The following is a 20,207-nucleotide window of genomic DNA, read 5'->3' as shown; positions in this document are numbered from 1 at the left end:
ATGAAAATAGTTCATAGGCTAGTGTAAGCGTTAGACTACATTGGAAAGTACAATAAAGACATTTCAGTAACAGTAAAAGAAAGAGAACATATTCTTAGGTTAAATGGTGTTTACAGCTCTGACGCAAATGTTTTCTGAGCAAAATAAAGCTTTTATGAAATAAGGTTTTTCTTGTTTTGGACAACTAAGCTTAAATTTGACTCTATTAAAAATTTCGTCACAGAAAATTTCTGAATGACCCAAAGACAAAAAAAAAGTTTGAACAAAGATGCGAACCATTACAAAAAAATCAACTTCCAAAAGGCTGTTTTAATGACCAGCCTCAAATCAAATATAAATAATTTGCAAACGTACCATAAAAGCATTCATTGGCCGCTTCACCCGATTCTCTGGGCTCGGTTTACGAGAGGTCGATGGCTTATCGATGGAATTGTTGTTGACTTGCGGGCTTTCCAACATCATTTGTCTGTGGCGTTTCATGTCTTCGTCGATGCCTGGAATGTGCTCAAGAGTGAAACGAGATCTGGTTGCATCATTGTCAGAAATTTCCCTTTTGACAAGAGGTCCAAATTGATGGCACTGGATTGGCACCATAACTCCAAATTTGGAGGAGCACTAAGACAATAAAGTTGGGCTACCCTTTAGCTTACTGTAAAACTTAAGAGATTAAAAATGCTTAGAATTATTAGTGCTAGTGGTTTTCCAAACACGATTATCGTTTATTATAAAATATAGCCGTCTTCGTCTCGTTTCAATGTAATTTTCTAAGAGAGAAATTTCGATTTAAAACGCTTTCCAAAAGTTACTAAAACTTGTTTGGATCGTTCGAATAAACTACAAATTTGAATTCCAAGTTTAAAACATTTATCAACACCAACAAAATGTTTCAGGAACTTTCGACAACGCGTGCAATTCGAGCTCATGCATCATAAAATATTTCCTTTATTGTGTTGCACACAGGTATCTTGGAAGATGCATATAAAAATCGCCCAAAAGACGAAAGAGAGAAAGCACAAGCTTATAACTCCCTAACTAAATCAATATCGTAGATGCAATTTTTTTATGTTTTCATATTTCGTCTCTTAATCCATTTTTAAATGAGCTTTATATTTAAATACAGTTGTGTTAAGCAAAAGAGACGTTTCTAGTTGATGAGTATCGTTTTCTTTAAGAAGAGGGAAAAGATCGTTGTGATTTTTCAAGAAGACATTTTGTTTTTGTTAAAAATTGAATAAACTTTTTTATGGCAGCAACTAAACTTTTCTTGTAAAAGTTTCCTTCCTAAATCTGGCTTCTCCTTCTAAACGGTATTTTAAAAACAATATGTTTATGTACAACAATTAAGACATTGTTTTCTTCGCATTAGTCTCGTTATTGAACGGTCCTCAAATACAATGCATCTGTGTAAATTCCACGCCCGCACAATACCATTGACTGCACTAAATAAAAATTCTGACAAGCTTTTGCATGACTTTTTGTTGGAGGACGTGTATCCACTTTCTGCATTGGCGCATTTTGCATGAGTCTCAGCCATCATGTGACCCAATTCAGTTGTTCTAAAGCAGCGAATTGATTCTTTTGTAGGCATTTTATCCAATCGGGGGAGACTGCTGCTTCTAAATTCCTGGTTGGTTGTTTGGTTTCTTGGAAAATTGCAGCTTGAAGAATACGAACTGAAGCTAAGAGAGATATCTGCTCTTTCTGTCTTTTTCATTTGTGAAATTGTGACGCCCTGTCTCGTGAGTTTGTACAAATCTGAAGCAGCTTGCACACGGTTCTATTGTGCAGTGCAGTTTGTGATTTTTCTATTTTTGCATCGCGACTTTTTGCTCAGTGTATTTTAATCGTAGTCTCTGATGGATAGAACGTTGAAATCACTGCGAAATATCACTCTAAACAAATTGTGATAGTTTAGCTTACTTTTCATCACAAAAACGTATCAAATTTTGAAAGCTTGATGAATGGTCTCATTTAATCTTTTACCTAATTGAAGCCAAATAACTTGCTTGAAAATCCTCCGTAGCTTTTTTGCATCCACAAAAATAAGAATACAAGACAAAGTTAAACCAAATTTTTTCTTACCCTAGAGAAATTCAACAAAACTGTATCTCTACTAACATCCAAAAACATCCAAATCCAAAAGTGCAGCAAGTCGGCGTTTGCTAACTTCAACATCAATATCAACTTGTCGACATCCAAATCACTTTGAATTCGTAGAGTGCAAAACATCAAAAAAACTCACTTCCTCCTGACTGGGTTTACTGCCTTTGGTTCCAACCTTTAATTATGTCAGCAATTTCCATGAAAAATTTACTCAACAGCTTCAGATGAAACTGCGTAGAAGACAAAGCAATTATAGTTAGCTATTAGAAGATGTTTTCTTCAATTCGAAAATTCTTGTGGCCCGTTCGACGTCTGTTTGTCTTGTCTCCTTTATCAAATCAAAATTCACTAGTTTCATGTCATTGCAACATTACCAAAGCACATAATCAACATTCCAGTGGTATCTTTGCAACTTGGTCATATTATTTCAACGTGAAGCAAAAAGGTGTACAGTTGCAGCTTCTGCATATCCCCAAGCATTCAACCCTTGGTGGGAAAAGTGTAAACAGATTTTTACGAATGCAAACGTTGTAAGACATTGTAACAATGCAGCAGTGATACTTTGGCCTGCAGGAAGAAGATACAACGGGAAATAAATTATTGCAGCAAATCTTTAAACAAAAAGTCCTTTGGCAAAACAATCTGTAAAGTTGCTTGACCGACTCAAATGCTTCTATCAATGTTTCACTTTCAAATTACTCAAATGTAGAATTCATAAAGTGGACCAGCTCAGTGGCCGAGTGGTTTCGCCTTCGACTCTGGTGCTGGTAGATCTGAGATCGATTCCAGGTCGGGTCAAACCGAAGACTTTAAAAACGGTACCGATTGTGTTCTATATCCTGCATAGCGCAGTGAGAATGAGTCGTGTAATGATGTGATAACATCGTAAACCTGATATAAAATTAAACATGAGCCCTGTCGCTAAAAGACCTTAGCTGTTGTAGAGCGACAATAAATAAAACCATAACATTATTATTATTATTAATTCATAAAGTGACGGTTAGTGGTGGACACAGGGAATTTTATTGGTCAATGTGTTTGAATAACTTCGTTTTTATTTTGCCAAATAAGCCAAATAGGAATTGTCCGAGTTTTGCGAGAAGTATTGGAAATCATCATATCATCATTGCTTGAATTGTGGAACAGGCAACCTCATCGTTTTCTCTACCCTTACTCCATTTAGTTAAACGCACCAGCAAAAGCAGTAATTAAAAAATTTCCTGATCGAAAAATGCTCAAATCTAACATGGTGAAATAAACATCGCGTTTTGGACCAAGCTTTGTAATCGAGTGAGATTGCATTTTAAGGGCAGTGTACCTGTTTTAAAAAATATTTACACATCTGCATGCATATGATAATCTACACATCTGCACTAGACAATAGACATGTGTGACAAATCAACATAGTTTAACATACACGACTTCAACAGTACAAAAATAGTCTTTCATCTTTAACTCTATTATATCATAGAGCTTCGGTAGAGAGTTTGTCTTGTTGAACCATAGACATACGAAGCCGAGTAACGTGATCAAGTTTAACATCTTCAAGTTTATTACATCTAATATATCAATTTTACGTAGCTTAGCATTGCATTTGTGAAAGAATAAGAAGCAATTGATCAGTTTCCGTATGTGCTGTTCTAATCTAACGCTACGTACTTGTAAACTATCGACTGGTTTATAACTTTTTATAACTTTACCCATTCTGAAATGACTTTTCTGCTTGCGTTAGTCCTTACGTTGCATTATCCTTTTACAACGTAAAAGCAGTACAACACACACGCTTGTACGATGCTTAGGCTATGTTATATAGGCTCCAATGAGAAACAACTAAACGGAAAAACTGCAAAGTCCTTTGTTCAATGATGCTCAAAAAGAAGCCGAAGTGGAGTAAAAGAGTGGTGTAGTGACTCGTGTGTTGGAGAGATGTAAAGGACTGCATACCCCCAGACAGCAAAATCCACCCTTTTTACATTGATTCAACGTCTGAAGACGTTGAATCAATGTAAAGAGGTTGGATTTTGCTTTCTGGACTACTCTATCCGTGATTAATAAAAAGCAAACTAACAACAGCTGTAGTTTCGATATCCTCGTTGATTGCGTTAAAGTTTAGAGCACTGAACGTATGACTATACGTTTAATGTGTTATTGTGTTAAGATTCTTCGCTTTCTGAAATTATTTTTTATTAAAACGTATCTATTTTTGAACAAAGTTTAACCGAAAAATTATCGGTGGCTTTAAATTTGCTTGAAAAGCTTGCTCACCTAAATTAATTGAAAAAAAAACATATTTCTCTTTCGGACATATGTTGCATTATTTTTTTTCTTTTTGTAATGCTATGAATACTGAGTGGTTAGTTAAGAAACAATAGATTTTGTGTAATCCACTCTTAATTCCAAACGGACAAAAGACATGACAATTCCTGTGAGAGAATATACCTTGAGGGTCTATTGATTTTCCTGCTTTACTTATAACTCTATTGTTTGAGGTGTCCTGCAGTGACGTTTAATTGAACTCATAAAAAAAAACAAAGGACTAAAATCATATTTTTGTCATGTCTTGTTCACCAAATTACGCCACAAGGCTTGTGTCATCTTTTTTTTTTTTTAAAGAATTGTACGTAAATTAATACGAAGCTGTCAAATGGGAGCAAGGTCAACATTTCGTGACATTTTAGAAAAGATGGTACTACTCTCTTTAAAAAAGCGCTGACAAAACCGTCTTTTTGACATTGATTCAACATCTGCAGACGTTGGGTCTATATAAAAAAGTCGGACTTATCGGACTGGATAAGTTCTCTTAGAAGATCATTAGACTACGTCTGTTGTCCAGCGCCTGGCTTACTGGAAAAACTTTGCAACAATGGAAAAGGTTTGCGTACGTATAATGCATAATATGCAATGCGGTTTATTGGACTGTTACATACTATAAACTATTTTTGTACAATGGATTGGTTACTACAGTAGACATTAGTTTAAAACTTTAAGGTAAAATATATGTTTATTCTTGCCTTCATTTTTAAAAATAGTAGATCTCTGCTTGCTGCACAATCGTCATAAACAAATCCTCAATGTTTAGGCCTAATGTTGTTTGTCATCGCTCTATCTGCAGCATGTCACTTTAAAAGCTTGCACTATTGTCGTTTCGCTTGAATACACATATGAATTCATCAGAGCGCACTTACGTTTAGACTGGCTATTTGTTCAGCTTCTGTCGTTCGCTGTGTGATGCAAAAATAAATAAATTTTGAATTGGAAATCTACCCAGTTTGTAAATATGCTCAACAAGGATGAGAAAGTTTTTTTGTTTTTAGATGTAAGCCCAAACTCAAGCAAAGCAGTAGTTGAACGGTAGTTTTAATCCGGGCTCTACAAAGTTTATTTTTATAATCCTACTGGAATTATAAATTTTGAAAATATTTACAACTAAGAGTACAGTAATAACACTATTTCCGAAAAACAAGCACTGCGTAAAATTTATAACTACTGCTATAGTTACTATTTTACAAACAATTAGCATTATTTTACAAATGTAGCCTAACTAAAGGTCCTTTCATAAATATCATAATAACAAGACGCATTTCCATGTTACAAATCTTTCAATAAACACCTATCCGCACAATCACGACACTTTTACCATGTAGATATTTACCAGGAGGACTTTCACCGAGTTAAAAAATATAAAACATTTGATTTTGAAGCATATGCAGTTATGCACCCTATATCCGCCGTAGGCGCATTAAAGTTTTCATCTTTTTATTTCTTTTAATATTTTTTGCCAATGCACTGTAGGCTATTGTTGAGGTGTATAGTGTGATTTGCACTGATCTGCACCTACTCTTTCCGATATTATTTTTGTAGAAGCATAAAATTTTGCCTTCCAAGTGCTTTAAACATTAATTTTACGAATAAAAGTTAAAACTTTGCCTGGAACCAAAAGGTTACAATCAAAATTAGTTACAAAATTGTGAATTTGTATTTCTGAAAAAGACTACCCTGAAAAAAATTCCTACAACAGTGTGAAGAAAACTCAATACTCACACCGCACATTAGTAGTAATTCTTCAAAATGTAAATGGAGAATTGCGTTAACGAAAGCGAGAAACTGAACTCAATTATGAAGAAGTTCTGGATTTAAGTTTAAGACACATCTGGATTTATTGGTTCAAGTTTATTATCACTACCATACGCTAAGCTTGCTGTTCAACAGCAAGTGAACAAAAATTAAAGAGGCATAATGCAACTTTGCAATATTCACTTAAACGCGTCTTTACCATGAAGGGTACAACATAGCAATACAACGCCAAACAGTGTGAGAACATACGAACATACTCAAACGGTTGCATTCAGATATTACTCATTTGGCAACCAGTACGTATCAGTGTTCAGGAAAAAAAATACAGTGTAGCGCAATAAATAGATACCAAACAGTTGATATACAAACATGAAGTTGTTTACATGTTGATTATTGGTTATTAACCAGCACCAAAACAAACGTATTTTCTGAATAATTGTTTTTGAGGCAAATGTTTTATAGTAAAATTGTGGTGGTGTGCAAGCTCCTAAATCTTCATCCTACATTTTCAATTGTAAAAAATGGTTCAAGGTTTGATTGAAGAAATTTTGAAAAATACATGTTAACAATATACATTAGAAATAAAAGTTGAGTTTTAAGTATATAAAACCTTGATAATTGCAAAATGTTTGAAGAAAAACGTTAGTAGTTGTAAACTGTTAGGGAGTGAAGTAAAATTTATTTGGGTACAATGAACGCTTTTCAAATTTGGCCAAGTGGCTGAAAATGGTGTCAGGACAATTGACATAAGAAATCAAACATAGGTTCAAACGTCTTGAAGAATCTAGTTTGAGAAAGTGCTGTGCCATTGCTCAGCTGATCAAATTCCATCCCACAGCGCTCAATCCTAGTGCCGTAAACAGTGATGTTTACGTTTTGATGAAACTGAACATCGCATTTACTTGGCTTTTGGCTACTATTAGCCAGCTTGAAAGCTAAAAGTCCTAAAGTTTCCGTTACGAAGAATGATAATTTTGTCAAACAGTAACGTAAACTCATTGACACTTTCTTTGGCTGGACTGGTTCAGTAAAGCGTAGCCTACAACATATGAAAAAAAATGTAGCAAGATGTTTTGCAATATATCAAAGGTGCAATTGAAGTTTAACACAAATGGATGACGTCATTACTAGAAAAAGAAAACCTTGCTTGATTTTTTGTAAGTTTTGAAAGTATTTACAATATCTTACTGCAATATTGCTGTGCTGCAAAATGTGTTTTTTTGCTTCTAGCTACAAAAATAAACAAAATCGTACAAAAATCACACCAAGACAAAAAATAAATACGAAACACGCAAAAAAAATTAGTTAAAATGGCGATTCAAAGCACTTGGCAAATTTATAGGGAGATCATCATCTGAGCCAAGGTTGGTTGCAAAAATATTGAAATCTGAAAGCATCATTCAACGAATGCAATAAACAACAAATCACAATGACGAAAATCAGCTTTGTATACTGCCATCTTTTTCAACGATGCAAAATTTGGGCTTTGGTCGCTATAACTTACTGAAATAGTCTGCGTTGTGTAGCTGTATAAAGTCATTTCGAAACGTTAAAACAGGCGGCAAAAAGCAAAGTCTGGGAGCCGATTCAGTAGTAGCTGACATAAGCTACAAAACCATTTTCCTATGCAACTCACTTGTTGAAGACAGTCATTTTAGTTTGGTCATTTCAAAACATTTACTTCTTCTTCTTGATTATGAGGAACATTTACTCAAAAGCTTAGAATCGATAAAGAATTTATCAGCTCTCTGCGGGGCAAAGATATTTTAATATGTCAACTAACATGTTCACAAGAACATTAAAGCCAACATGGTTTGAATACACAGTTTGTCTCATTGCGTTGTCTTCCTCTTTCCGGCATGACTTTCGTTTACCTGTTGGAAAGGTGATTTCTTCCACTCTAAATTACCGCACAGATCACGCAGCGTGGAACTTTTCACATCAAAAAGTGTCTTCTCACATCTGAGGAAGATGTATAGAGTTTGGTTGGCAAACGGATGTTGGGTTTTGATAGGCATGCATGCTGCTTAATTGAGACAGCCCTGGGCTGTGTACTGGGTCAGGGCCAGGTGGTGACACTGCCTGTTGATGTTCGTTTATCAGCGGGTACAATTGATTCGTTGCGACATGATTAGAGTGTGGTTGGATTGGGAGCATTGCAGACATGTGCTGCGCTGCGAGAGGACTTTCATGCGCTGCAGGAGATCCTGAAGACTCATCGGGAGTCGTGTTTCCTGGGGAATGGATTCCGGTGGAAGTTGAAAGAGTCCGGCCCATGGTATTCAGCATTGAACTTGGAGGAGCTTGACCCTGTGCAAAGTTGTAAGCTGCTGCTGGAGAACCAGGGATCCCGAAACTAGATTGGGAGTATCCATTGTGTTGACTCGTCAGTGAGCTCATGCTGGGGAGCGATGAAGCAGCTGGGTAGCCTGTGTTGCTTGGGTAGTAAAGTGGCATATCATACCTTTGGGTAGGGCTAGGGTTTCCCATTAAGTGCCCCATGCCGGTGTGCTGAGCTGCTCCGTATGATGTCAACGTGGCTTCTTGAGTGGCTATCATTTGATGCGGACTGGGGTAGTAATTGTTCAGGTGTGGATATTCTAAAGGGGTTTGTGGAATGTGGTTCCTTGGTGGGTTTCCTATGCCGGGTACTGGCCCATGGCCTGGCGCCATCATTGGCATTGGGCCTGCAAATTTTTTGTCCTTCATTATTTGTTTTGATTTCCGTCTTGGCCTATACTTATAGTCCGGGTGGTCACTCATATGCTGAGCGCGAAGTCTTTTGGCTTCATCAATGTAAGGTCTCTTCGCTTCATCACTAAGCTTTTTCCAATTCACTCCTAAACGCTTAGAGATTTCCGAATTGTGCATTTTGGGGTTATCTTGGGCCATTTGCCTCCGTTCACCTCGAGACCAAACCTGAAAAAGTTGAATTTATTGAAAACTTGTCACTAAACGGACCCATCGCAAAAACAACAAGCAAAAAAACAACATACCCTTTTTTTAAACTATGAATCTGTTGTCAGCTCTACATAATCTGGGTCTTATTCGAAAACATTCTTTTGCTATCTCTCTAGTATTTAATGAGATTAATGTGAAAAAAAGTAAATATTTTAAAACTTGACACTTTTTGTGTCTTTTTTTGAGACGAGAACAGCAGAAAATCTTTTAATATATACAACTAAATTATGTTTTGTTTTAATTGTTTCAACTAAACGTGGGTGTTGCTGGATACTGAAATTATTTAACTCAGGAATATGTTCAACAAGTCAACTTGTTTAAACAACTCTAACGCTTCACGAGTATTCAATATCGAAACGTCTTCTGTAGCATTCTCTATGCATGAAGTCAGCTCGTGCCAAAGCGTGACGTCAGGAAAACAAAATGGCGATTTTAAGAGGCCGCGAGTTCAGCAATGCATATAGAAAAATTTGTGAAAATTCCAAAAACTCTTCTAATATTAATTTTCATTACTCTGTTATAAAATTTGTATTTGTCCAAGAGAATGAGAAAATTTTTTTTGTGAACTCTTAAGTTAAATTTGCTTGTTATTAATCCACCATAAAGATATTCAATTTAATGTAGTTGTGGTAATCAATTGAGTGTTCTATCCGTGTATTCAGAAGAAATAAATCAAATAGATTTCACTTCTTTGCGAAAGGTTTGCAATTTAGAAACAAAATTTGTACTTCAATGAAAGCAGTTGCGCCGCTTTTTTAGCTTAAACGCTAAAGCAGTAACTTTACGCGGTTTTGCAAACTTCAAACAGCCAAAGCGAGCCCTAAGTGACAAAATTTTTTTAGAAAAGTTTTGATTTATAGTTTTCACATTTTTTAGGATAGGTTCAGTTTAAAAATTTAAAGAAAAGTGATAACACGCTACTTCTCTTTTTCCACCAAAATTCTGATTAGCAAACTGGTTGCCCAATTTTACTAACGAACCAAATTGGCTCATAACTGTTGCCGCGAGTTAAATGCTCAAGGCCTGAACAAAAAAATAAGTTTTCTAACTTGGCCATGCCGACTCAACTAGAAGTTTAGTACGGTCATGAAACGAAATATAAAGAAGTTAAACATCGACAGTAAAAAATGCGAGGTTAATTTTTTACTAGTGTAAAGTTGGCTGCCACCAGCAAAAACAAATAGTAGTCACCTCATAATATGGCCAAAGCGAATAATCTTAACTTGTGCAAAAGTTGGCGGCATTAGTACCAAGCCACGAGTGGTGACAAATTTATGGTTAGTTACAACCTTTCACAAAAAGATTGGCCTATTAGTGGTGCAAGTTGATCGTTTTAAGACTTATAGTTAATAGTGTATCAATAACAGTCTATTTCATACGACTAATGTTTTTTTATTTTTTATTTATTAGCCATTTTGGTATATAATAGAAAACTAATCTTCGCGAATTTGAATAGATGCGATTTTCTCTACTAGCAATGTGTTTCAAAATCTTTTTTGTTTTTTTGTTTTTTTTTAATGTAGTTGAATGGCGAGTGTATATTGTCCATTTATCGTAAAATTGATAAAATATGCTTCGACTTACCATAAAAGCATTCATTGGTCGCTTCACTCTCTCTTCTTGGCTTGCTTTGCTTGCTGTGGTTGACGTTTGACTATTAGAGCTGTGCCCTGCCCGATTGTTTATCATCGGCGGGGTTAGGTGCGTCATTTGCCCGCTGGATCTCGATTCTTCCCCGATGTAAGATTTCATATCCGGTTGCATCGTAGTTAAGGCAGCGGAACTTGCAGGAGCCCCACTCAGGGCTGGTGGTGGGGGAAGGTGATGGCCGTTTGGCATGGCAGATGTTGGGTAGTGAATGGGCATCCAGTTTGAGTTGTTACCATCAACAGCCAGCATACTGATGGGTAAGTGACAGTTGGAGAAAGTCTTTACAAAATTGGCAACGTTCTTTTAAAATTAACGATAAACTAGCTCTAGATAAACCAGAAATTGATCAAAGACTAATTCGAACAGAATCTAAAAGCATTTGATGTTAGATTTTCAATCACTTTATCGATTAAATCCGCTAAAACGGCGTTATGAAGTACGAATAATACAGTAGCCTACGATTGAAAGCAAGGTTTCCATATTGTAAAAATTAAGCATTTATTCAGTCATGAAATCATTTTTATTACAGCTTTCAAAAAGCTAATCAATTACACTTGAGTCTTGAATGAATTGTCTACGTCACTTAGTAAAAGTATGAAGTTGAACTATTCAGCTGCAAGCTTATCACAATGAAACATTTCCAAACAAAAGTTTTACAACTAAAATTCTATTCTTCCTCCATTCTTTCTTTGTTGAATAATAATGTTTTAAGACAACATTGAAAAACATTGTCATTTTCGCATTATACTGGTCATTTAATTGTGCTCATTTAACAATATTCCTTCTGGGGTTTCATACCTTCACAAAGCCGTAAACTGCACTCAGTAAGGCTGCACAACAATAGTCCGCAGACTCAAAACCTCAAAAGGAACTGGGGAACCTTTATTCAGTTGCCTTTCTCTTTTTTCGGTCTCCGTTCTCTTTTATCACCAGCAAAAGTAATCGTTTTTTTTCATCTTTTTTCTAAACGATGTTCTGGCTTATGGGCAAAATTGCCCCATTGCGCTTCCTATCTTATAAAGTAAAAGGAGGACTACGGGGCAAAATTGCCCCACTGCGTTTCCTATTTTGTAAAGTAAAAGAAGGACTGCGATGCAAGTCCGTCACTGGCTGATTATGTTTATTATTGTCAATCCATATTGCACTGTACAGTCACTCAGGACAACATCTAAAAGTTACGGAAGAAAATTATCGACAATGTTTCACTTCAAAAATAAAGTATTTTTAAAGCTTTTCAAACAGCGTAATGACTCGATGAAGTTGCAAGCAAAAATTAAAAGCTTTGTCCTCACTCGTTTTTAGCAAAATTGAATCATTGGAAGCGCTCCAGGTTAATGAGTTTTTGTTTAAAATTTGAGTTCGTGGCACAATGGTAGGCTTACTAACAAGGGTAAAAGTGAAGCAAAAGGACCTCAAAAAAAAATAAATGAAGTTGAAAAGAATGGTTTCTCTCTGGCTGTACTGAATTCACGTGGATAGTGAAGACTTAAGTTCAAACGTTTAGTCAATGAGCTGACGCTACACTTTTACTTCTTGGCATAAATCTTTATCGCAGAACTGAGTTACGGGCTGAGTTGAGTTGATCACACACAGAAAGCGACTTTTTATAAACTTGTCCGCTATATTTAAGTACACTTACTACGTCTTTGTAAACAATTTCAATTATGGCATCGCCAATGCACAATGGCGATCTACAAAGACCCTTCAGTGTCAGGCTCTATTCAATGGAGCGGTTTACAACCACTTGGCAAGGCGACAATGAATAGATGTATTCAGTCACTGGTCAATTGCTAAAAACCATCAACTTTTGTATCTACACAATAAGCGATAATTACTTGAAGTTCTATTCACTTTTGTCATGTCAGAATAAAATCCCCCAAAGCACCAACACGTGGTAAAGTTTCTCTGTTCTGTCAACAAAATGAGTTAGGATTCTTAGAAGATTCTCTCCATCGATTTCGATTATGCTTGTCCGTTCATTTTTGGCACAACAAAAAAAAAACTGCTGTAATGCCCACCTACTGTATAATAGTTTATCTTGAAAAATGACAGAAAATAAACGTTAACCATAAATAGGCGAGAGAAGGATTTCATAAACAAAATTTTGTTTATCACAAACTGAACAGTTTATGGTACAAATTCACAATGGTAAGGTTAAATGCACAAGAAAAATAAAGATGGCTGGAGTAAACGCTTCATTTTCAACTTCACCTTTAAATCACAACTAAGTTGTGACGTACTCCAAAGTTTCTGGAGTACGTCACAACCAAACCAAAAAATGATCTGAGTTGTAAGGCTGAACCTGAGTGATGATAAATTTGTTTTTAAGTTTTTTTCATAATAACATGGGTAAAAAATTTATTATAAAACAAATGCTGATTTTCTAAAACTAAAGCACCGAAAAACATCAAGAAAAACAGGAGGTTTGGTAATTTCAAACTAACGTAAAGCAGAACCGTAAGTGCTTTCTGAATTTTTCAACAGCTTCAAAGATTAATTAAACGTTTAGGCCAGAGCCAGGCCCCCTATATTGCTGTAAAATTCCTGCTAGAGCAAAATAAACTTTTATCATGATTAGCTCTCTTTTAACGTCAAAATTACCTTAGAACATAATAATTTTCTCATTGGGAGGGTTCAGAACATCAAATTTTCTTAATAACATCTTAACTAGCCCTTCAAGTGCAGCTAAACACGCGCAAGTCGCTGATCAGGCCACTCGAGAGGTTGCCTGCTTAAAGACAATTTTTGACTTGTAATTGCTGGAAAAAATCTAGCCTTGCTGAAATGTTAATACATGTTGAATTAGCGTTGTAAAGAGTGATTTTATAAATGCAGTTTTTCCTTTTTGATGTTTTGGAATGTTCCATGTGGAGTAATCCAAGCAGCAAACTGCAATAGCATAAAACCAAACAGTTCTATTATATTTAGTCAAAATTTAAAAAAACAGTTTATGAGTTTTATGAGGAACCTACAGAAAATGCAAACAACCAATCTGGGCAGTGTTAATTATTTATTGTGAAGTTTACATTAGCATGAGTACTGTAAAAGCAGAGGCAATGCTTCAAGAAGACTAGCATTACATCCGAGAGTGGGGGTGCCGCATTGTTTAGGCTCAATAGTAATGCACACATTTTATAAAGAAGGTATCATATACATCCACCATGGCCACCTAAAGATATGGCCTGATTTGTCACATTTTGCAGAAATTTCCAAGTTTTTCTAACTTTGGGCTAACGTTTAAATAATTTTTTCTAAAAATTAGATTTTTACGCTTTCTTTATTCTTTTCCCCAGATGACACAATAGGTTTTAACATCTTCACATGTTGAAAAACAAAGAAAATTTGATTTTGTAGATTTTAGTCAGACTGTTAATTTTCAATAACAGTCTGATTTTGCGTTTTTCAACTTACTTTTTCTCATTTGCTACTGCTTCCCCAAGGCAACAAAAAAGTTTTTTGTCATTAGGAAACCGCAAAAAGTAAAAACATCTCAAAAAATGTCAGTCAAGCACTAGCAGTAGCTGTAATCAAAATCTGCAAAATGTGACAAATCAGGCCGCATCTGCAGATGGCCATGCATCCACCAAAACTCTTTAAAGTGAAATCAAAACAAAAGTTCAAAAGAATGTTTAACGGTCGTGTGATATCTGTCATCGAATCATCTGAATCACCACTTTCCGGTTGCCATGCGGAGGCGCATGGCATTAAATCGGGTGTCGAGTGACAAGGACAACACTGGCTCATCCTTAAAAAGTCAAACCAGATTCAAAACGTTTCTGAGTGCCCTATGGTTCTTCATACTTGCTTCAATATAAACAAATAAGAGATTACTGAAAGTAAAGAAATGTATCTAATCGAGCTGCAGTTCTTAAAAACTTTTTGTTTGTCTAAGAAGCAAACTATTTTGTTGTATTTTTGTTGGTGTCTCTGACAGCACGATAATCATGTGACAGTTAAACAAGATCTGAAAAGCACAAAAGGGCAGAAATGCTTGAATTGTCATCAATTCTTCAACTACCTCTTCGGAATCATATTTGGATAACTTAAATAAAAAGAAGCCATTTACCGAACCATCATGGTGAATTATTTTGCAAAAAAAAGGATTTTTAAGTAGTATTCGATGAACTCCACGTGTTTTAAAGTGGACTGTTAAGTTTGTCTTGAAAAACAAAGCCATCATATAGGCTTATAAAGCAAGCAAAAGAATAAAAAATGTCTTCCTCAAACTGTCAGAAATGTTCCTGTTTGATTTGCTATTTTGGTGACAATCACTGACTTTTTTCAGTTTCTTGAAATGAAATTTATTTTATAACCAAAATTTAGATATCCAAAATAAATTGCTAGGATGACAATTTTCAAATTGTGTTTGTTGCAGAGTTAATGAAAACTTTATCTTGGCATCAAAACACGATTAGTTGAAAATCAACCTCATGTTAGAAGGCTGTCTTCATATCGCTATCTAAATGACTTGAAGCTCCTGACGTACCCTACCTTTTAATCCTGCTGCGTATCTTTAGAAGTAGAATGAGATCAGTTGCTACTTGGAATGGCAGAAACTGGTCAAGATGTTTTTCTTAATTGCAACATCCAGTTTCTAAATGCTTCAGTCAAACGTTATCCAGCTGCCCAAGCCCGCCCTTTTTACATTGAGCTAACGTTTGCAAAAGCTGAATCAATATAAAAAAGTGGAGTTTTGATTCTTGTATTTTGGTAAGACTGATAAATTTGGTTAACGTAGTAATATTGCTAATTATTTTACAGGGTCTCTCGTAGCCATGGTAAATATAATATCTCTTCGAAGCAATACTTGGTACACGTTGTTACTTTTTAATAAAAGTTACTATTTGTACTGTAGTTACAACAAACATCGCTCGTGCTTTTTGAAAGTTTTGTGTCATATCCAGAGTAATCTCAAAATGGTTAAAACTTTGAAGTATGGATGGAAAGGCATCCAAAACATTAAGCTTGTTTTTAAAGCTGTCTTGCCAATCCACAGTCGCTTGTTTTCTATTGCTGTCAAACCGACATCTCTTAGACTTAGAGCAAACAGTTACTTGATTTTATAGGTTAATAACATTGCAATGTCGGGGGCACAGCATATTGACGAATCAAGAATTAGCAATATTGAGCAATATGGAGGTAGGAAGCAACGAATTGTTGCTAGCAAGTGCTGCAAACCTACTCACATCACATTAACTTATGGGCTAGCTGCTGGTGAAACTAGATGAGGATCAGTTGAAATATTTTTTTGTTTAAAAGCTTGTTTTTGATGTTGTTTTTGCATTTGGGGGTCAAATTCCTTCAGGATGAATTCTCTGCTGGGTTGGAGACAGTGCTGGATCTTGGAGTAACTCGCCACAAACCTCCAATAACGTTAGCTTAATGATTCAACAGACAACCTTATTGGTTGTTTAATTTCTAGATTTTTTTTATTCTAACGATAACAATGAACTGTTTTGTGTACTACAGCCCAATTGTCAAGAAAACGTCTGGTCTCCTACTGAGCAAAAAATTCCCTTTTTACGTTGGTTCAACGTCTTCAGACGCCATAGTCTGATTTCCTGGTTGCCATTGTTCCTTTAATTGAATTCTTTTTCCTGACTGTTCCAGATTTTAGAAGAAACGAAGACGCTCGAAGAAGATGCTGTTGCTTGTAATGATAGGTTGCGCTAAGCCTTTGTTTTCAAATCAGTAATTAGAAGATTTTGTAGGTCAGATAAAATTGGTTGAAAATCACGTTGTTTTGTTTGCCGTCAGCTTGCTGCGTTTTCTTGAAGCAGTTCAACCATTTTTGAAGCAACAAACTTCATCATTCAATTCTCCCTTCTTTAGTAGATGCGACCTGGCGTTTATTCCCGCTAGCAGGGGTCCGTCAGTTTTTGCAGCCCTTTCGTCATGTTTTCCGGTTGCTGTGATGGATTTTATAAAACAACAACTCATTTGAACAACGACGTTTGTTCATGTAATAACTTGGATATTTTTGTATGATGACAGCAGTCACCAAATCTTTGTTACTGCAATCAACTGGATCAGTAATAATGGACTCTCTAAATAGAACTGAGATTTTTTCTGAGAAGATGTTGAATAATCTGCTACGTTGTCAGCATCACTACAGTAGCCCACAGTTGCTGTTTTATGCTTTATAATTACATAAACAGGGCCACGATTAGGGCTTAATACGATTAATATCCTCCAAACATTGAGATCAAAAGTAGGCTATATTTAAAAAATTTACGCAAACAGTTGTTTCAAAAGTTTTGACATTCAAATAGAATGCGTGTACAATGTATACATCATACCTTTACCTTGAAATAACATTTTATTAAAAAGCGGCAAACTAAAACATTAAAACAGTAAAATATTTTTTGACAAACTTAACTGTCAATATTGTTTATAAAAGGCCGTCTGCGTGCTGTTTTACTCTGGCTGTTGTTATTATAAGTCGCCCACATAAGCACACAAATTAAAATTCTATAAGACTAAGACGATAATCCAGAGAAAAAGTGTTTCCATATGAAATTTCAATGATATTATTCGTGGGTGATTTGATAGAAGTGTGGTTTAGGAAGAAATGATGAAATTTGTTATTAAAGATGTACGAAAATACTTCATATGCTTCAACGAGCAACAATTTCAAATTACAAAAAATTGGTAAGCAGTTTGCAGCTTGAAGTTACAGTTTCCGTTACCTAATACAAATGTCTCATTACATATTATTGACCATATTTTACTGTAAACGCATAATTTGTCGAACATTGTCTTTCTACAGTAATTTCAACTTAAGCCCACAGTTAAGATAGGAAGGAAATAATTTGCAGAGCAAGCATAATTTTTGAATCACATTTTTATGAAATTACAACAATATAAAACTGTTGATTTTGTGCTGCTGCATATCTGAAATTGGCAATGTCTGATGCTTTTTTTATTGTTCTAACACCCACAGAAAGCCAAAATTATGTTTTTTGATGTTGCTTTGAGATTGAGTTGTAATCAATGCATCGAAAGCAAAGTTTAGACCTAACCATCTACAGTAAACCTTGACCATAACTGGCCTTCAAAATGGTGCCGGAAAAGCTAAATTAGCAACTTAGGTAAGCAACACTGACACGTCATTTATGAATTTCTTTATGGAAACACAAAATATTTTGAAAAATGGCAAGTCCTGTCAGGCCTTGACATGGCAAAATCGCACGCAATGTTATGACGACCAGACCAGTCACAAACTCTATATCTACTTTGAATAGACGTTTTTAAATGTTGAAACAACAAAAAATGGCAGAATCACAATCTGGCGATGACGGTTTTCATAAGTCTCTGATGTCGCTTTACGAAAACATCACAAAAATCTGCTACGTCACATCAAAAATTTTAATCGACCTTTCAGCGTAGAAAATTCCTGCTTGAGTTGGCTTCTTCTTAAAGAATTAAATGATAAACATCCATTTAACCGAGCGAAATCCCTTCTTTTTATAATGATTCAACGTCTGCAGACGTAAAATCGATGTGAAAAAAGCAGATAAACTACACATAGAAAAGTAACGCACCTCTTTCATCTGTCCTGTTGAAATTGTTTGCCCTTGTTTTGTTTTTTGAGCAGTTTTGTTCGGAGCAGTCGCTTTAAATTTTTTTGCATCAGTGTTCATTTAAATCAGTGGTTAGCAAAACGAAAATTAGCAAGTGAGTGTAGAAAATAACAAACACGGCGGGGAAACGATTATTTAAAAAAAATGTATTCTCGCCAAACGCATGTGAAAAAAACGTTAACTACAAAGCCTGTTTTTAATGGGAGGGTAGTCCGTTTGAGCAAAGTAATGCTCCGATTAAGTGAGGAAAATTGCACAGAAAAATCAATTTAGATTCGAGACCAGCAAAAAATGGTCCGATTAAACGTGGGCCATTTAAGCAGGGTTGGTTGTACTGTATAATTGAAAAGGTTTTGTGACTGCCTTCCCAATAATATACAGTTTTGAAGCTAAGGCCGAATTTTAAAGACAAAAACGAGTGAAAAATATAATGCGGCCCGACAACACTCACGAATAGCAAAATGCGGCTCGTGGCTAAAAAACCTTTGGGAACCCCTGGTTTAAATCACAAAAAAACTAACTCTTTCTCAAGGTTTTCAGAATCTTTGTTGACGGTGAAAGAGTTGAGTTCGATTCCACAGCGCGTAATTGGCATTTGCCATGCATTTGGTATTTTGAAACAAACAAACTGGCAAAATGCAATATTTTACACAAAATCCACCAAAATCGATGTGATAGTGCTGTAAATTTGCATCCATTTGATGTTTTTCAAAGCAATCTACCAGCGGCTCAAACACTTTGAAACGAGATAAGTTGGTGGTACACTGGTCAAAACGCGCTTATGATGCTTGCAAATAAAAGCAGTTGTTTGTGTGTTTTTAAAGCCGGGTCGCCCTTTGTCTTGTTCATTTTAACCATACACTTAATTTCACAACTTTTCAGTTCATCTAATGTCACTTAACATAAGGGTGACAACAAAATTTTCAGGACTTTGTAGAAGACTTTCAGTGGTCGGGTCAAGTTATTAGTTGATTTTACGGTTTTCAATGGAACATTTAAATAAATTAAGCGTGATCTCTGTATCTGTTTGATGTTCTTTTTGAGACAAGGTCGAATTGCGGCTAACTTCTTATTAAACTTTTCAGTAACCGCACATGTTCAAAACGAAACTAGATTTTTTCTCAACATTTTTTACTTTCGAAAAAATTAAGTAATTCCTGAAGCTATTATTTTTCAGTGGAAAAATGCAATAAATCAATCAATAAATTTCAGTTTATTTGCACAATTTCCAAAATTAAAAATTATCATTTCTTGCAATTCACGTTTCAAATGCTTTTTTGCTGAGATTCTTTTATTAATTAAAATCAAATCAAAACAGATGAGCCTATCTCATCTTTTCAATGTTGTCACAATCAATTGACTTCACTAGGCGTTGGTTTACTCTGACGTAAACAAGTAGGGCAAAACACAGAAAAAATGTTTATGACACTTAATTCCTCTACCCCGTCGGGAGACATTCAAGGTCTGGTATCCCGCGGCGTTGTTAAGACATCGTAAGAAATTCAAAACAGATCCAGAGATTTTTAATAATTTTGCCGCAAGGAACGTTCCATTGTTTCGTTCTTCTGCAGCAAGATGAGATGTTTTCTTTTGTTGTGTGATTTAGTAAAATCGTGGGAAAGTGACGTTGTCTATGACGTAAAGCATGGCGTTTTAAGTCTGCAATTTCAAAGTAAAGTTTTGTTGTTATAATTTTTTTTATCTTGTCAAAGTTTGAAATGTTGTTAAGTTGGTGGGACAACAATTTTTTAATTTTTTTAATACAATTAAAAAAAAAACATTAGTACTAGCCAATCTACGCTTCTAGCAAGTTTTTTGCAGAACCTAGCTTTTCAC

The 20,207-nt window shown here is 35.4% G+C and overlaps 1 protein-coding gene across 1 annotated transcript; it reads right to left on the bottom strand.

Annotated features, from left to right (window-relative positions):
• Positions 1-6,235: 6,235 nt before the first annotated feature.
• LOC145787677 (transcription factor Sox-2-like) lies at positions 6,236-11,153 on the bottom strand. The gene is made up of 2 exons (XM_082599471.1): positions 10,723-11,153; positions 6,236-9,096 (listed from the first exon to the last, which is right to left on the bottom strand). The coding sequence occupies exons 1-2, from the start codon at positions 11,035-11,037 to the stop codon at positions 8,134-8,136; spliced, it is 1,278 nt and encodes a 425-aa protein (XP_082455597.1). The 5' UTR covers positions 11,038-11,153; the 3' UTR covers positions 6,236-8,133.
• Positions 11,154-20,207: the final 9,054 nt, after the last annotated feature.

This window comes from Aplidium turbinatum, chromosome 18 (genome assembly GCF_918807975.1).
Source record: "Aplidium turbinatum chromosome 18, kaAplTurb1.1, whole genome shotgun sequence".
Lineage (NCBI taxonomy): Eukaryota > Metazoa > Chordata > Ascidiacea > Aplousobranchia > Polyclinidae > Aplidium > Aplidium turbinatum.
The sequence above is the reverse complement of the archived record's forward strand: the minus strand, read 5'-3'. Positions and strand labels throughout refer to the sequence as shown.